A 17,589-nucleotide genomic window follows, 5' to 3' on the forward strand; every position below is an offset into this window, starting at 1 on the left:
CGAAATATGGAGCGGAACTCGTGAGATTTGAAGCTTGCTGTTTCTTGGTTAGAGGATGCATAACTGATCCCAAAAGTGAAATCTAATAGTAAATCATTTCAAAACAGGAAACTAATGACGTATTTTCCGATGAATACTTTGCTGCTTTTTAAAATCTAATTTCTAATTCAGTATGTTACAGCGTTGTTATTGCCAACACGTGATAATTTTATTACTTCATCACATTTCCTTCTTATATTTAGTTTTTGCTATAGTGTTGAAATATAACATATCCAGTAGTCGTCGTCGTAAACACAATTATTCTCTTTAAATGAGCTGTCTATGTTTGGGATTTAACGGGGACGCGCGCAATACGTCCATGTGGCTAGATTTTATTTTGAAGGCTTTCACCGGAAATACACGTGTATAATCTGCAACTTGACTCGTGGCCAGGTTTCGATGGATCTGCTTCAGAAGTAGTGATTTTGGAGCCCAGTCTGAGGAGACACGGGAGGCCTGCGTTAAGTAAGTTCTGTCTGTTCTTTGTTTGTTTGTTTGTTTATTTGTTTGTTTGTTGTTTGGTTTGTTTTCAGTCGTTTCCGCTCGATCACAGAGACATGACTGAACTTCGAAGGCTCAGATTCCGCTCTGAATGTACAAAGTTTGGCTGCAGCCGCTGAGTGTGCAGGCGGCCGCGCTGAGGGGCTGCAGTGGTCTTTGGGGCGCTGCGAAGATGAACCAACCTGTTAACAAACTGCACCAAGTTTCGCCTTTAAATGATCCAGAGATGAGCTGCGGGCCCCTCAGCGGCGCCGGAAACACATTTAATGAGGTGACTCTGAGCAATCATGCCTCCTCTGAATGAGATATTTGTTGTGCATTGTGCCTTTACTCAGCTGAGGCTTTGAATTAAATCAACCTCATGGTGCTGCAGGGTTTGTCGAATGGCTTTAAAGTGCAGCCCTTGAAGGTTTGGGGATATTTTTTGCAGTGTGTTTCCAAATTCTTTATAGGAACTGGGGTGCACTCATGTCTGGCTGTCAACTTAAACACAGTGCTGTGGTATTTTGTCCCCGGTCCAAGCTGAGGATAATTATGGTTGCAGAGTGTCTCAGCCCTGAACTGGAGCTTTTCTGACATTCTTTGTCAAATCTCACTCTGGTCCACGGCCTCTCCTGCGCCTGCTTCGGGTTTGCATGTGTTGAAACTGTCTTTACCTGCATGACTACATATTCTGGGCCATGCAACATGTTTGAAGTTGTCCACACGGCCAGATGCCAGCCCTCTGGCATCCTCTCTCTGTGAGGGTTTGACAGTTCCAGGCGCTGAGGTTTGGCTGGATCATCTGCTCTGCCGCACACAAACAATCAGGGATTCAGAAGTGACCTGTGAGATGTGGTGCCAGACGATCTAAATGTGGAACATCGCAGTTGTACAGCGATGGGTGAACCTGGTGCTGCTGAGATAAATGAAACTGAAACTTCAGGCTGGAGGAAAAACTGCACAAATGTTGCATTGTCTCAAGAATCAAGTGGATTTGAGGCCTCGGGGAGCAGAGCTGCAGCGATTCATCGATTATTTGTCATCTATTGAAGGAATTGACAGCTATTTTGACAATCGATTAGTCAGTTTGAAGTCACAAATGTCAGATTCTGGCTCCTAAAGTGTGAACATCTTCTGGTTTCTTCATTCTTCTGTGACAGTAAACTGACTGTCTTTGGGCAAAACAAGACATTTGAGGCCGTCATCTTGGGAAATTGATCAATGTTTTTCACCACTTTCTGATATCTCAGTCTTCAGTTGCAGCCCTGCAGGGGACCCCGGCCATCTGGAGGAAAGTGAAGGTGCTTTCTACGTGCAGTGTGCCCGATCGCCCCCATTTATTCTCCCTCCACCTCGACAAGAAACCCTTCATTGTGGCCGAGAGTGTGTCCGTGTTCTTCACGCTTGGTTTGGGAATCACAGCCGGAAAACACCCGTGCGTTTCATTCTTTCTCTTTTGCTCGTTCTGCCCCGGTCAGCCTCACGTGTCCTCCTTCCTCTCCCCCCGTAACTCTCACCTCATCTCCCCTCGATCAGACCATTCACTCGTCTGGGCACATGGAGGGAGTGCAGGGTTCTTTACTGCTGCTGCTGCTGCTGCTGCTGGTGGTGCTGGTGTGGGTACAAAACGCTGTCGCCTCTCTCTCTCTCCCTCATAAACCCCCCCCCCCCCCCTCCTCGTGCTGCCACCTCCTGTAGTTTTCTGGGTCAGGGGGAAACATTCCCCAGCTCTCATCACCACAGAAGCTCTGTGGGCTACTGTACAGACCCTCTTATCGCTCCTCGTGTAATTCAGGGGCTTATTCTATGCAGGATTTCTGCTCTGGGGGAAGGATATTATTGAATTCTGGCTCTGCTGGCAGACCAAATCCATATTTTAAATTTAACAGCAAAATGACTAAAAACGCTCTGAAAGAATATCATCAAGGTCAGACATTTCTGTCTGCTTTTTCACGCTTTCAGGCTCGACTAAAAAGTCTGCAAAATAATCTACAACTTGAACAGTCTGGCTGCCAGAGTGCTAAATGGAACAAGAAATGAACGTTTGTCTGCACCGGCTCCTATTTATGTGTTTACTCAAGCGGCCTTTACCTGACTGTGTGATGGTTGCCAACATACATTCTTAATGATTGACATTCTGCTTCTGATTATGCAAAAATCATCGCAAAAGCTTATGATGAAGCCGCTTTTTGCATTAATCAACAAACCCAGGAAGCATTCCTCCTGCAGCTGCATTTAAGCCCTGATCTGAATTAAGATGAGGTCTTTTTTTTTGGACTCTTATCACTTTTAAAATGAAATTGTAAACACGCTTTTCACCTGTGCAGCTCAATTTAAGATAAGATAAACTTTATTGATCCCACGCTGGGAAAATTGAATTGTTCCAGACAGCAAGAATAAAAAGGAGACGCAGGAAAGAACAAAGACGCGAGGCCACGCGAGGCTCGTTGCGTTTTAGCGCGCACAAATAACGTTTGACAGTTTCACAAAGTTCTAATTAGCTGATTATATGCCAGATTTTTCCAAAACCAGTTTTTGGTTTCTGTTTTCGTGCGTTCCAGGGTCTCTTGTTTTTGTCACACAGCACGCTGCAGCTCTGAATATCTCCTGTGCTCTCAGCTCTGTCTCTGCTTGTCAGCAGGAGTAAATGAGCACCGACATGCAGACCGCCTCAGGCTGTCTGTTACCCGCCTGCCGTCTCTCTCTGAACCTGTATTCTGCTGTTTTATGCCATTTCATGTCACTTTATTTCCATTTTTACATAACTACTTGATCAAACATCATTTACTCCAAACGTGCTTTTAATCCTCCACTGTGGCTCAAGCGTCACGTGTGCAAACAGCCCTCTGAATGTAAATTTATGGCCGAGCCGCCAAACCCTTCAGGTTGATCTCCTCCAGCAGGGTTGGGCACACAGGTTTCCCCTCAGTGTATTTTCACATATGTGTGCCGTTTCTTTTGTCTTCCGTCTTCCAGGGAGTAAAAGCTGGGAGCACAATGGTCCCTGTCTGGGCTGTGACAATAGCCTTTATGAATGGGAGAGAGAGAGAGAGGAGGGAGCGATGGGGAGAGGCAGAAAGAGGCTGCAGGAAGCTCTCTTTGCAGTGGGCAGTCATTTTTTTTGATGTGTAACATTTCATAAAGCCCTTTGATTTCCATTTATTTACCTCCTGAAAGGACTCAAGGGGCTCACCAGCTGCTCCGTTGCCCCAGCAGGTGTAAAGTGGCAACTGAGTTTAATTCAGATAAATTGATGCTTGGAGTAGATCATGCTTCCTCTGGGGACGAGCGTGGCATGGCTTCGCCCGTGAAGGGAAGGGGAGCAGCGCAGGAGCGGCCTTGTTAAAGAGGAGGGAGGGGTATGATATCACTCTTTATCCCCTCTCCTATTGGGTACTGGGGGAGAAAGTGGGTGAGAGGTTGAGGGGTGTGCGGGGAGGGGAGTGGATGTGGGAAAGCGCAGATTTATTCAGTGAGGTGAATTCCTTCTCCTGGCCGAAGATGAAGTGGTTTGTTGGAGCGGTTTCAGGGAGACGTGTAGCTTTTCAGTTCGCTTCGAGGTCATAGGTCGCTCTCCAGCTCTTGCTTCTCCTGCTTTCATTCAGTTTTGATATGAACAATAAAGCCTCTGGCAGAGAGTCGCGGGGGTGGGCTGGTCGGCCGGACCTCCCCCTCACCCTGTCTCACCAGCAGCCCCTCGCTACTGTACGCACCCCGAGTCTGTGGCTTCTCCCTGCTGAATGAAAGGGAGGCACGACATGACTGAGAGTAACCCCGGTGCCTGTTTCTGTTAAGCCAATCGTTATTACTTCCTGGTGTCTCTCCCCTCCGCCCTCCCACCCCTCACCCCTCATGCAGCTCAGGCCTTTTCTTCTCTTCTCCCCCCTCTGCGCGGTGCCAAGCCTGTGGCCCAGTGTGGTTCGGCCTCTTAACCAGACTCCTCAGAAACTGGTGTTTAACAGTCTCAGACGAGGACGGATGTTTTCCACTGTTTCTTTTGGGTTTTGTTTCATCTGGATTACAGCACATGAACAGAGTTAACTGTGGCGGATGGTGTGGTAGAAGTTTAAAGGTAAACATTAAAGTATGTTCAGGAGGATGTTGAGGAGCTCTACTGCACGTGAGGAAAAAGCTGCATGAAGGCTTTTGTGTGATGTCACTTCCTGCTACAAGTTTGGAGGGTTTGGATTAGAAGAATTGAGCTCCTCAGACTGGATTTAACACTGTTAGCATAACACGCCTGAACAGGGAGGTATGTCTGTTCCTGAGAACATGCTAAGAACAGAGCTTGTTCATTCATGCATCATTCCAGAGCTTATGTATGTGACGAGTTCAGTATGTTACATAGCTAATGTTGTGAAACCAGTCTGGTTAGATTTACGGCCAAAATTTTAGGAAAAGATCACGATTTCAGTTAAGTAAGTAAGCTGCCAGTAAGCAAAGGAGGCACATCATGTAAAGAGCGACGGGAAGTCGGCGTTGGAAGGAGGTCAGGGTGGATGGATGGAGGCAGGGGTTCGTTTCCGTATTTCACCCAAACCATGATGCCTTTCTCTTTCCTGCCAGTCTTTAATATCCCGCCATTGTCACAGTAAAAGGAAAAAGTAATCCAAAGTCAATCACCTCAATCTCTTGCATCTCTTGTTTAGGAACACTTAACACGTTCTCACCTGGGAACATGACCAGGACCGTAGCTCTGAATGCGCCTGATTTATTGAATCAGAGAACCAAAGAGCCTGAACTGCGTATTTTCTCTGTCGCCTTTTCTCTGCCTAAAAGCACATTTGCAGACATTGTGTGACAAACTTCAAGGAGATGTGAAAAGGTCAAAGTTGGATAAAGGATGTAAATTAATTTTTGAGCGATTCATTTTTGATCATGGAGGTATGTGCTCTGCTTTCAGTTCAGCACTGACCTGTTGAGAGTTGACGATCTTCAGAGCACGCTTAGATAACAGACAGCCAACTAAGTGTTTGTGTTTGTAAAAGCGTCGAGTCTCAAATGTTGCAGTGATGATCAGAGGTTATAGATCACTAAAAAAAGCTTCCATGGAGACCTCCATGTTCCACTGACTTTGCTCCCTATTCTTTGGGAGGCTCTACCTGCTGCTGTTGACAGGTGATAAGAGGAGTTGTCTGATGCAAGTGGCTGTTGAGAAGGCTGCCAGCGTGCTACCTAGGATTGGACCTCACCTTTGAGATCTAGAGGATCCTGGTAGTTCATCAGCTGTCAGCCATAGCACCATATCTGATTGGCTCTTCCTGCCAAGATGAGGGGAACTGGTGAATCCCAAATGTGGTTCTCCTTTATCCGCCTAATTGCTCGCTCAGTGAGCCTGGGTGCTCCGAGTTTCCCCTCTGCTGAACTGGCTTTGGTGTTTGGAAGGTGGAATGATCAATTTGGCACCAAGATCCTCCAATAGTCTCGCAGGGAGGAAGCCCTTGTCTGCCACGATTTCACCCCCTGGCTCCAGCACCTCCAAGATTTCCGACTGCCTCGTCAACCTCCTGTCAGACATGGAGCTGGTGAATAACTTGGACTCAGGAGTGATTGTGCACCACAGGGTGTGATTCCAGCAACGCAACCCCAGCCTTAAATCTTAGTTTGACTGCTAACTAGCGTATGCTAAATGATGCAAAAATTACCAGGTCAACTTTTTGTCATGTAATATTTTGCTCGGTGACTGCTGTATTTCCTCTGCGTCACACCTTCTTCTTTTTTGCTGTTTGCGCCTGCTGTGGTTTTTTTCCTCCCTTGTTATTCCACTGAGATCTGGAGGAGATAGTCTGCAGTTTCACATATTTGTGACTGGGCTCCAGGCGGGTGAGGACCTCATCCTCCTTGAAGTGCAGGTGGAGGGTGAGGCGAGGGGCGTTCTTTGGTTGCAATCACCAACCTCACCACTAGATGTCACTAAATCACACACACTGGAGTTTTAAGCTAGCGGTTAAAAATGAGCAGCAAAATGAGGAGCTTCAATGATTTTTGTAAATATCTGCTCATTCTGAATCTGAAGCAGCAACACGTTTAAAACAGGTTTGGACAGGAGCAACAAAAAAAAAAACACCTGTTTCGAACATTCCACAGGTAAACAGGTTGATTGGTAACAGGTGAGAGTATCATGATTGGGTATGAAAGGGGCGTCCTGGACATCATTTTTGATCATCGTTGGGGAGAACTATGAAAAGATCTCCGGTTCTGTCCAGCTTCAGTCCAGCTGTGTTATATGAGTGCAATCCTAAATTTCTGTTCAGTAACGATCCTGTGGGAATACAATCAGTTCTGTTTTTTATAGAGTTGTAGTTGATTTTAATGTCTGGAAAATCCTGAAATCATTTACCATGAACTTCATTTTCCAATTATATAACAAGTGCTGAACTGCTGCTTCTTGGAATTAGTTGAATTTACTGCTAAATATATATTTTACAGATTGAAGTGCTGCTGCTGCTTGATTTCTTTAATTTTGACAACCATTTAAGTTGTTCTGCAGGCAAAAAAAAATCAAAGTTTCTCTGCTTGCAGCCTCTCAGATGTAAGGATTTGCTGCTTTTCTCAGATTTTTATCATTGAAATTGAAAATCTTGTTGCACTGTTGGGAGGAGAAAACAAGGAGTTTGAAGACGTTAACGTGGGCTCTAATGTGCATTTTTGTACTATTTTTGGACATTTGACAGACTTAAGCACTACCTGATTACCTGAACTGTACGTTGTAAGTGCTGACAGGGTGTTTGTTGTTGTTGTGCTGATGTTTGCTGTGGCTCTGCCTGGCTTTGTGTTCTGTCGTGAGAATTCTTGTTTTGTTGTTGTTTCTTCTTCTTGTTGTGTCTTTGTTATCTTCATTATCGGCATTTTATGAATTTATGGCTTTCAAAACATTTCGCCAAAGGACCGCAGATGAAAATTAGCCAGCTGGCTAACAGTGGCTCATTCACAGAGATGCTGATTAATGTGTGTTGTCCTTCAAAGATAAACAAAACAAAGAACAGATAATCAGTAGCGTAGCCCAACAGATACAGGCTTTTTGAGACTGATACTGATGTCAAATTTCTGAGTATCGGTTTTGTTTTTTTCAATAGTGACATAGATACACACAGACCAAACCTAAGTTTGCATATCTGTACTGCAGCTTCCCGTCACTGACCAGCAGACACATGATGATACATCTGCAGTTAGCTGATATCAGCTGGTGTATTGGCCCAGACAATTGATCTGTCTGGCTCTGATCAATAGATTAATGCTTAATGACTCTAATTATTGGTTGTATTCTCTGATGTATCTGTCACTAATTATTTTAATTTTATCTGCATTCTCTTATATTTCATTGTTAGATTCATCTTTATTTTATTCATCTATCTGTTCGACCTGTTCGCTGTGCCGTGTGTGATTGTGTATGTGACAGTAAAACGTGATGTGGTTTTTGGTTTGAGGTGGATAAAAGACTGAAGCTTGATGTTAAGAAGTGATCTGACAGGACAAACTGAACCCGGCCGCCTGCCTCAGTCTGCTGCGTGTTTACTGGGTGCTGCCCTCTGCAGGAGATGCTTCATCCTCTGAGCTGCAGCACAATGAAGCTTTTGTGATGTGAACGAATCAAAACTTCCTCCTGTTTCACTCTGTCCTTCTTTTTTTTTTCTGTCCTCCTCTCTCAGCTATGCATTTCCAGGAGTGGTTACGGTCACTTCGCTCCAGCGCTGGACTCAAAGGCTCTGAGTCGGAGGACTTCTGGAGTCTTCTGCCGTCTCTGCCTCTGTCCTCCTTCTCCCTGTCCTCCCTGTCTCTGTCACCCTCCTCTCTGCTGGGTTTAGGAGCCCTGGCGTCTCTCACCGCGTACTGGCTGGTGACCCGTCCTCGCCCCATGCGTCCTCCCTGTGACCTCCAGGCCCAGTCTGTAGCTGTGAACGTGAGTGGCTCGCGGCTGCCGTTGCCCTCGAGATGTTTAGACTTGCATGAATGACATTAGCGTAGGAGTGCGTTGAGTTGTTTGACAGGCCTGTTTCTGCAGGGAGATCCCAGCTGCAGGCGATCGGCTCTCCTCAAAGATGACTCACTGCTGGAGTTTTACTACGACGACACCAGGACGGCCTACGACATGTTCCAGAGAGGCCTGAGGATCGCAGGTGGAAGTTCACTGAACTTTGTCCTAATTTTTATTGTAATCGTGCCAAAGAAGAGCAGAAAAAATGAAGGCTAACACTGAACTCAGTCAGGTTGCTGCTGTTGAGTGTTATAGTGTCTGTCCTCCCTCAGTTTAAATATTTAGATTGTTTTCCATTGATAGAAACAAACATAAATGCCCTGAAGTCGTCTGAAAGGACATCAAACTCTGAATCATTAGCACAAGAACGCATTAAAAAATAAAATGTTAAAGTTCTCGTGCCCCTCAGGAAACGGCTCGTGTCTTGGATTCAGAAAGCCGGGGCAGCCCTACGAGTGGATCTCCTACACCGAGGTCTGACATGTTTCAGTATTTCCTCCTGTGGTCGTCTGCACGTCTGTCATCTGCTGCTCTTTGCTGACGATGGTCTCTGACTCTTCAGGTGGCGGAGAGGGCGCAGGTGCTCGGCTCCGGGCTGCTGGCCAAAGGCTGCCGGCCGAACCCGCAGCAGTTTGTGGGCATCTTTGCACAGAACAGACCAGAGGTACGAACCCGTCGCTGTTTTGTGGTGCGATGCTCGAGAAGTCTGAATGTTGTTGATCCACTAAACGGCCCTTTAGTTCAAATTGGTATGTCACCTGAGTTGAACTGGATGTAATCTCAGGTACACATCCCCGCAGTCCCTGGAGCCCAGGATCAGATTTTTTCTCTGAATTTTGAATATTAAAACCCGCTTTTGTCTGTGTCTGCCCTGAAAGTGTGTTTGCCTTTATTCATATTGAGAGCAGAGCGCTGCTGGTGGATGTGGGTCTCCAGGGCAGTTAATATTGGAGCATGTCTGCTGCTCCCAGACTCATTTTTTAATATACCCGTCAGGCAAAGCCATATTTGTCGCTCCTGTGTAGACTGAAAGTGAAAGATAATTTTCTGCTCCATCAGAGCTCGTCACCCCTCATCAGACCAGTCTACACTCTGAGCCGTGTTCCTTGAATGTAGATTTGTTTGTAAATATGAAATGCATGGACGTGTAACTCCCTAACGTTTAGAGCCCTAACTCAACAAGTTGCCTGTAGCCTGTGAGGACTGGAGGTGAGTCTAACGTGCAGCTTTGTCTCCCTCTGCTGGTGGCAGTGGATCATCTCAGAGCTGGCCTGCTACACCTACTCCATGGCTGTGGTTCCCCTGTACGACACGCTGGGGCTGGAGGCCATGGTCCACATACTCAACCTGGGTGAGGCAGCTTGCATGCAGATGTAACAGACACACTGTTAATGAGATTTAATTGGTATTCAAAGGAATATTTCACCACTGAATATATTATTGGCTCATCTGCCAGCCTCGCATATCAAATCAAACTCGAGTGGCGACGCCTCTTCCAGAATATTATAAACTGTGTGTGTGTGTTTGCAGCTCCAGTAAAGAAAGTATAAAATCCAAAAGAATTATCTGGACATTATTAGTAATGCATTATGTTTGAATCAGCAGTGGAAGAAGTGCTGAAACGCTTCTCTTCAGTAGTGGTAGTATATGTAATACTACTGTAATACTTCACTACAAGTGAAAGTCCTGCTTTCAAAATCTGACTCAAATGTTATCAGTTAAAGGAAGTTAAATTCAAAGAGGTTGTGAATCACTGGTTTAATCTTTAAGACGGTGTTGTATTTTTTTATGCTGATTATATGTTTTTGATGTAAATGGGGCTCATGTGACATCAAAACTGTTGAGAAATGTTTGATTTTGGATTCGGTTTGATTTTGAAATTGAAGTTTTTTTACTGTCTGTGAAAAAGTAGTGGAGGCACAACGAAGTACTATTTGTGTAGTTACCATTTGTATCGGTGTATACAGTATTTAGTACTTTTGCATGCTTCATTCTTGCACAGTAGATGTTTCTAATGTGTATGGTAACGTCATTTCTCAAAGTGAGTTTTGAGTTTTCCTGCATGGGATCAATAAAGCTGACCTGTGTGTGTCGCGGTGGGTTCCTAGCGGAGATCTCTCTGGTGATCTGCGACCGGGAGGAGAAGGCAGCGTCTCTGCTGGAGAACAAGGAGAAAGGCGTGACCCCGACGCTCTCCTGCCTGGTTCTCTTTAACGATTTCAGCGACGCCTTTGTGGAGAGGGCGAAGAACTGCGAGGTGGAGGTTTTGAAACTGGAGCAGCTCATGGTGAGCAGGGTGGAAGCACTCAGTCCCTGTAATGCAAACTCATTTAAGATGATCCCCTTTAATTTGCTCATCGATGGTGATATGTAAATTGGAATGCATGACTCCCCTTTGTCCACATCTTAGGACCTGGGAAGGCAGAACCTCAAAGATCCTGTGGTGAGTTTATCGTCTCTCAGCTGCTACATCACCGCATCAAACCGGTACCAGTAAATAGCTAATCCCCCTCTAAATGCCAGGATGACAGTTTTATAGTTGCTCCGGTCCCCTAAGATATCATTAACACTCACTTGTAAACATGGCTTAAATTAAGAGTGGAGGAAGCCTCATTCTCTTATTTTATTGCTGCCTGCTGTAGCCGCCCCAGCCTCAGGATCTGGCCGTGGTTTGCTTCACCAGTGGAACCACAGGTAGCGTCTGATTTCATTGGACTCTGCATAATTATCCTTCACTCACATCATTAGACAAGTGTCCTTCAGTGCCCACTAACAACCTCTCTTTATGGCACCGCTGTAGTTTCCTTTGCTGCGCAGGGCACTGCAGTAATGTCTTGTTTATTTATCCAGGGAAGCCCAAGGGAGCCATGATCACCCACGGCAACATCGCCTCCAACACTTCCTCTGTCATTAAGATCCTGGAGGTCTGTCTACACTTCCACCTCCTTGTCTAATTGAGAACAGCCTCACAGCTAGCATCACTTCCCATCTGCTTGTGTCTGTATCTCAAAACTGTCCCTCTCCCCGCTGTGTGTAATGGTATGATTAATTGGCTGTTTGATTGCCCCCGTCGCTGCGAGGTACTTTAACTAATTGCCCCTGTATGAAGATTCTGCCATCTAACTGCTGTTGAAAAAGCCATACAGCGCGTCTGATTGCCTGCGAGGCTTCGCCGTGTGCTGCTGCCTGAGCTTTATCTCTCCCCTGTGCTTTGCTCATTTTGTTCCTCGTTCTCTCTCAGGGTTCGTTTGTGATCCGGCAGGAGGATGTGTCGATCTCTTACCTGCCGCTTGCCCACATGTTTGAGAGGATGATTCAGGTGGTTGATCCTCTCCTCAGACTTTTTTTTTTGTTTGTTTGTTTTGTGGTGTTGTGTGTGAACTCTAAATGAAGGTCTGTTTCTGTCTCAGGTCTCTATGTTCTGCCATGGGGCCAGAGTTGGCTTCTACCAAGGCGACATTTCTCTTCTCATGGATGACATTAAAACTCTCAAACCTACCTTCTTTCCTGTCGTGCCTCGTTTACTCAACCGCATCTATGACAAGGTCAGTGGATATTTTCAGACCTCATCATTTATTGCAGAAGGCTGCTGTAATTCTTACTCATATTTTAAAGCTTGTTTCTGTTTTGGGACGTTTTCTCTGGTTCCTGTAAAGATCCTGGGTTCTGTGAGCTCTCCGTTGCGGCGGGCTTTGCTTCACTACGCCGTGAGGAGAAAGCAGGCGGAGCTCAGCAGCGGGGTCGTACGTAACAACAGTCTGTGGGACAAGCTGGTGTTCAACAGGATTCAGGTCAGTTTCTTGTTTCCACCTGAGCGAATTTTCCCATGATGCTCCTGTAGGTCACCAGTTAACCCTGAACATTTAACGGCACGCCGGCTTTCGGTCTTTAGTGACATATTTTCTGTTAATCCAGGACTCCACAGTCGTCACTATTTATATTTTTGCAGTACTTAATACAGTTGTACATGTAGACCAGCAGCTCTGCAAATAGTCAATAAAACTGTATCCAAACTTTACAAGAGAAGCACTATTCCAGCAATCAATGCCAAAATCACCCAGAGCATATTGGTCCTGTGGGAGGGTATTGGAGAAGCAGGCACACAGACGAGCAAGAGCTGAAAGATTTTGGCTCGGTGTGGTCAGTGCAGATGGGAAAATATGGTCTAGGTTGAAAATGCTGTTAAAATGGAACTTCGCTTTACCCACAGTATGATTGTGTATGAACTATTTTTTTAAATGAATACTGTGCGTGTGTTTCAGGCCAGTTTAGGAGGTAACCTGCGCTTCGCCCTGACTGCCTCGGCCCCCATCTCCCCCGCCGTGCTGTCCTTCCTCAGAGCCACCCTGGGCTGTCTGATCTTCGAGGGTTACGGCCAGACGGAGTGCACCGCCGGCTGCACTTTCTCGATGCCGGGAGACTGGAGCGCAGGTAAGACCCCGTCCGGTTCGCCGCTCTCTTCTCTAAAGTTGTTGAGCTTTTGTGCCGTGCTGGTTAACCCCGCGCTCAGCAGGTATGTGGATGTGTCTTTGTCAGGTCACGTCGGCGCTCCCCTGCCCTGTGCCATGGTGAAGCTGGTCGACATCCCTGACATGAACTACTACGCTAAGAACGGAGATGGAGAGGTGGGCTGGTCTTGAGATGCGATCATGTACTAACAGCCAGTCTGGCGCCTGCTGACACTTCTCACGGCTTTGTCCTGTTAGATCTGTATCCGGGGCCCCAGTGTGTTCAGAGGCTACCTGAGGGACCCGGAACGGACATCTGAGGCTCTGGACAGCGACGGCTGGCTGCACAGCGGGGACGTGGGCCAGTGGCTTCCAGTAAGATTAGACACAACAATCCGTCTGTAGGCGACGTGTCGTCTCCTCAGTGACCGAATGTGTGTTTGCCTCTGCCAGAACGGGACGCTACGCATCATCGACAGGAAGAAGCACATCTTCAAGCTGTCCCAGGGAGAGTACATCGCTCCCGAGAAGATAGAGAACGTCTACATGCGCTGTGTCTCTGTGCTGCAGGTGTTTGTGCACGGGGACAGTTTACAGGTAGGATGCTTTACACGATGAGTTGATCTAGATTGAAAACGTTTGTGCTGTTTGAGTTAAATCTTTGTGTTTTCTCTCGTGTTTCATGTCATCAGTCTTATCTCATAGGCGTAGTCGTGCCTGACCCCGAGGTGTTTGTTGACTGGGCTAAAGAGCGCGGGTTTGTGGGATCCCACGAAGAGCTGTGCCAGAATCCTGTAAGTCCCCAAATTTTATAACTTTGACTGCTTTACATGGCTGTACGCATACAACGCAGCTGACCATCGGTCTTCATCTGACAGGATGTGAAGAAGGCGGTATTAGAGGACATGAACGCCGAGGGGAAGAGCGCAGGACTCAAGTCCTTCGAACAAGTGAGGAGACTCTGCCGATTGGTCTCGGTTCACATTTGCGAGCTGCAAACCTGTCGTGACCGTGTGTCTTACCTTCCTCTCCGTGCAGGTTAAGGACATTCACCTGCATCCAGAGACGTTCAGCGTCGCCAACGGCCTCCTCACCCCCACGCTGAAAAGCAGGCGCGCCGACATCCGCAGATTCTTTCAGGAACAAATATCGAGCATGTACAGCAAGACGGCCATTTAAAGGACGCCACTCAGTGACTCACCCGAGGGTTAGTGGTGTCCAATAAGGGAAAGAAAATGGGGCAGGGACCTGGAAGACAAAAAAACACGTCCAACAGTGCCTTATCTAAAATCTACAGTTTTGGAGTATTGGGAATATTGATATTTTGCTTCAAAGAAGTTTTAATTAACGCCCACCTCTTGCACATGTAACGTTTTAACTCTTCACATGAAAATTAAGACCAAACCATTTTTCTGGACCCCCCCGTCCCCGTCTCACTGTGGTCCTTCACTAATTCAGTTCACTGGGCGATTATGATAAATTATTGTTTAGCTGTAGAGATAAAATCACAGAAGTTATTGAGAAACGACCTGCAGAGACTTAAAGTTAGATGTTACACGTACGCTGCCCCGTTCTTCTCCTGGAGGATTTTAAAGGGATGCTGTTCTGTGTACTTGGGGTGTCGTTGCTCATAGAACTTGTATTAACTGTAGATTTGTATTTTACAGTCGTTGGGCCCTTTTTTTTGCCATGACAAGCTTCTCATGAGCATCCTCGATCTTAGCTCGAAGGTCATGCATTTTTCTAACTGGTTCAGTGTGAGCATGTGCAAACCTGATTCCAAAAACAGTTTGGGACGCTGTTTAAAACGTACTTAAAACAGAAGTTTTTTTTACAACGAACTGTTTACTGACAACAGTTTTCTGAAGTGTTCTTGAGCTCATGCAGTAATATCCTTCATCCAATCATGTGTTCACAAAGTGGTGAACCTCGCTCCATCCTCGCTTGTGAACGACTGAGCCTTTCCAGGATGCTCCTTTAATACCCAATCACGATACTATCACCTGTAACCTGTTTACCTGTGGAATGATCCAAACAGGTGTTTTTGGAGCGTTCCACATCTTTCCCAGTCTTTAGTTGCCCCTGTCCAGACTTGATTGAAGTGTGTTGCTGCATCAGATTCAGAATGAGCAGATATTTACAAAAATCAATGAAGCTGATTTTTAAAACATTAAATATATTGTCTTTGTGCTGTTTACGATTGACTATATGTCAGTAAGGATTTGATGTTTTACACGCCGTCCCAGGTCTTTTGGAGTCAGGCTTGTAATCCTTCACCTGAAGCTAAACCATTAAGACTAACGAGGGCTTCAACCAGCAGTGATTTGTAAAGAAAAATAATGGCTGAACTGTAAATACTGCTTATATTGAGATTTGTTGACAGGACACTACTGACTAATTTCCAGTAAAGTAAAAGTGAACAGAAATAAAGACTAGTACTTGATGGTAACTCTTTTGTGTGATTAAATTCTGCAACGCTTTTCCTCCTGCCAGAATAAAACCTCACTGCTCCTGAATTCACATTAAGAAATATGACGCTCGTCAAAAACACAATGGTAATTGGTTAACAATGCAGATTGTAGACGCGGTTGCCTTTCTCACAGTTCATTTATTTCATGATTGATTAGCAAATTGAGGTGACAGCTGATGACATTGTCATATAACAGATTGTGATATTAATACATTTAAAACCTAAATAAAACCAACTCTAATGTTAAAGTACTCAGTTGTGTTAAAAATAAAGCACTGCTACAACTTAACTCTTCATTATTTAGAAAAACACCTTCATTAATACAGTTATTCACTTGTAACTCAAACAGTCTGCATCGCAGAACACAAAGACCAGCAATCGACTAAGCATTTGCTTCAATTATTTCAAAATTAAAACGTCTGTCAAAGAATAAATAATCACCTTCTTGGTATGACACCTCAAGAATCCATTAACATGATATGGGAGCAATCGTGTGTGTACATTACCATTTAGCCCCATTAAGCAGAGCGTGTTCATCGTGCTGAGGCAGAACCTGATAAAGGTGGAAACAAAGGAGTGCAATGATGTAGGATTTGGTCCAAAATTTAGAGAAGCCAGAAACGAGTAGAGGGTGTAGACGGTACAGAGAGGACTTTGTCCAGAGTGCCAGCAATGTGTGAGCCTCTTTGCTAGCAGACAAACTGAACCACAGCAGAACAAATGATGGATGGTGTGAATAAAAGGATATTGTGTGTCATGATCAGTAGAGACCACTAGAGGGAGCACCAGCCTTTGTTTTGGACAGCGGTTGGACCTCGGCGGTGACTCGTTCTCTCTGCCGCCTGAGTGCTCGACCCTTCAACACCGCTGCAAAGGCACAATGTCACTTCACACAAGTTAGCGTTCGTGTTACGTCCACAGGCAGGACAAAGCAGGCACATGATGCACAGGTGATGTTACCAAAATCATCCCGTAAGCCCCAGTAAAAAGCTCCCACACAACATGGCACAGAGCTAAACTTAACAACCAGCAAAGGCCAAAACACAGAAATACATTTTCTTGCCGATAACCAGCAGTACGTTAAATAACATTCAGTCTGTAGTGTTTGTAATTTCAAAGTTGGGTAATAAAAACTATGTTTCACAGATTGTTGGTAACAAAGCAGATGTGACTAATAAAACATTTCCTCACTTATTTCCTACTTTAGAAACAAATGCTTATAGACATCTCTGAAACCAAGAACTGTAACCCTGTTAATTAGTTCAGACGAGAACGGTTTCATCCCGTTACTAAAAAAATCCAACATATTGGCTTATAATGTTGCACTTGGCTGATGGCTTAGTTAATGTGGCATTTCAGCTGCTTTGAGTCTGAGAATGAGAAATGGAAGTGTAGTGCAAGAGGAAAGGGGGTTGATGAGGCCGCAAGGAAACAAGCTGATAATCAGGTTAAGGCCACTGCTGTCCGTCTGAACTGCACGAAGGAGCCCGAAAAGAGTGCAATCCGTTCAGAGAGGCGTGAAAGGAGCCCTTCCCGGACTTCAGTCGTCGGCGACAATGGACAGAGCACGCAGCTCGCTGAGCTTGGCCTCGGTCTCCCTCTCCCTCTGCTCATCAGTCAACCCTGCCTGGTCGATCTGGTCTGTTAACTCGCTGAAGATCTTGTACATTTCGGTGAAATAGACCACCTGGGGGCCAGGAGGGAAAGAGGAAAAGACTTGGTGAAAAAGATAGTCCTGTCTGTCCTCTGATAAAGATGCGACAGGGTCAAATCCGCAGACCTTTCTTTGATGCCTCTCAGGAAAAACTCGAGTCCAAACTCTGCTCCACTCGCACAAACTAAGCTTGCTTTTACTGACAGTAGTCGGACGCTGCTGGTCTCATACCTCTTCAACCCCGCTAATGAGAAGTGATTTGAGAGGAGAAGAGGGAGCCCACAGATATCAAACAACTCCGACAAAGCCCCCAAAAACCCAGCACTTCAGCGGGTAGTGACCCTGCTTTTCTCTCCCAATCTGAACAAGAGATAGAGAGTGTTCACTGAAAGCTTTCTTGACACTTCCCACCCCTGCTTCTTCCCCTTAGTTCATGAGTCAGGCTCCCTAGAGAGTTGCTTTGATGATTAATAGACTTTAATCACATTACAAGACTCCAGAAGAGTAGGCAGAGAATGAA

At 45.7% G+C, this 17,589-nt stretch overlaps 2 protein-coding genes across 2 annotated transcripts in view; one reads left to right on the top strand and one right to left on the bottom strand.

Moving 5' to 3' along the window:
* The first annotated feature begins 422 nt into the window (after positions 1-422).
* acsl2 (acyl-CoA synthetase long chain family member 2) lies at positions 423-15,666 on the top strand. The gene is made up of 20 exons (XM_076729785.1): positions 423-504; positions 8,172-8,422; positions 8,525-8,639; positions 8,907-8,971; positions 9,060-9,161; positions 9,749-9,848; positions 10,606-10,784; positions 10,908-10,940; positions 11,140-11,191; positions 11,348-11,421; positions 11,739-11,816; positions 11,908-12,042; positions 12,154-12,288; positions 12,760-12,928; positions 13,034-13,122; positions 13,204-13,320; positions 13,399-13,542; positions 13,638-13,739; positions 13,824-13,895; positions 13,984-15,666. Exons 2-20 carry the CDS (start codon positions 8,174-8,176, stop codon positions 14,122-14,124), a joined length of 2,151 nt encoding a protein of 716 aa, XP_076585900.1. The 5' UTR covers positions 423-504; positions 8,172-8,173; the 3' UTR covers positions 14,125-15,666.
* Positions 15,534-17,589, bottom strand: part of bin3 (bridging integrator 3) — a 30,150-nt gene continuing 28,094 nt past the window's right edge. Inside the window, exon 9 of the mRNA XM_076729787.1 lies at positions 15,534-17,102. Within this exon, the coding sequence (XP_076585902.1) occupies positions 16,956-17,102 (147 nt within the window). The 3' untranslated portion in view covers positions 15,534-16,955. The remainder of the gene's footprint in view (positions 17,103-17,589) is intronic.

The sequence above is a fragment of the Chaetodon auriga genome, chromosome 5, assembly GCF_051107435.1.
Source record: "Chaetodon auriga isolate fChaAug3 chromosome 5, fChaAug3.hap1, whole genome shotgun sequence".
In the NCBI taxonomy this organism is placed as follows: domain Eukaryota; kingdom Metazoa; phylum Chordata; class Actinopteri; order Chaetodontiformes; family Chaetodontidae; genus Chaetodon; species Chaetodon auriga.

Excerpts from the sequence above, each read along its gene's own strand:
- acsl2 (XM_076729785.1), top strand. The coding sequence starts at position 8,174 with ATGCATTTCCAGGAGTGGTTACGGTCACTTCGCTCCAGCGCTGGACTC. Across the intron at positions 10,941-11,139 it reads AGAACCTCAAAGATCCTGTG|CCGCCCCAGCCTCAGGATCT; the intron begins GTGAGTTTATCG and ends TGCCTGCTGTAG. Across the intron at positions 13,740-13,823 it reads AAGAGCTGTGCCAGAATCCT|GATGTGAAGAAGGCGGTATT; the intron begins GTAAGTCCCCAA and ends TTCATCTGACAG.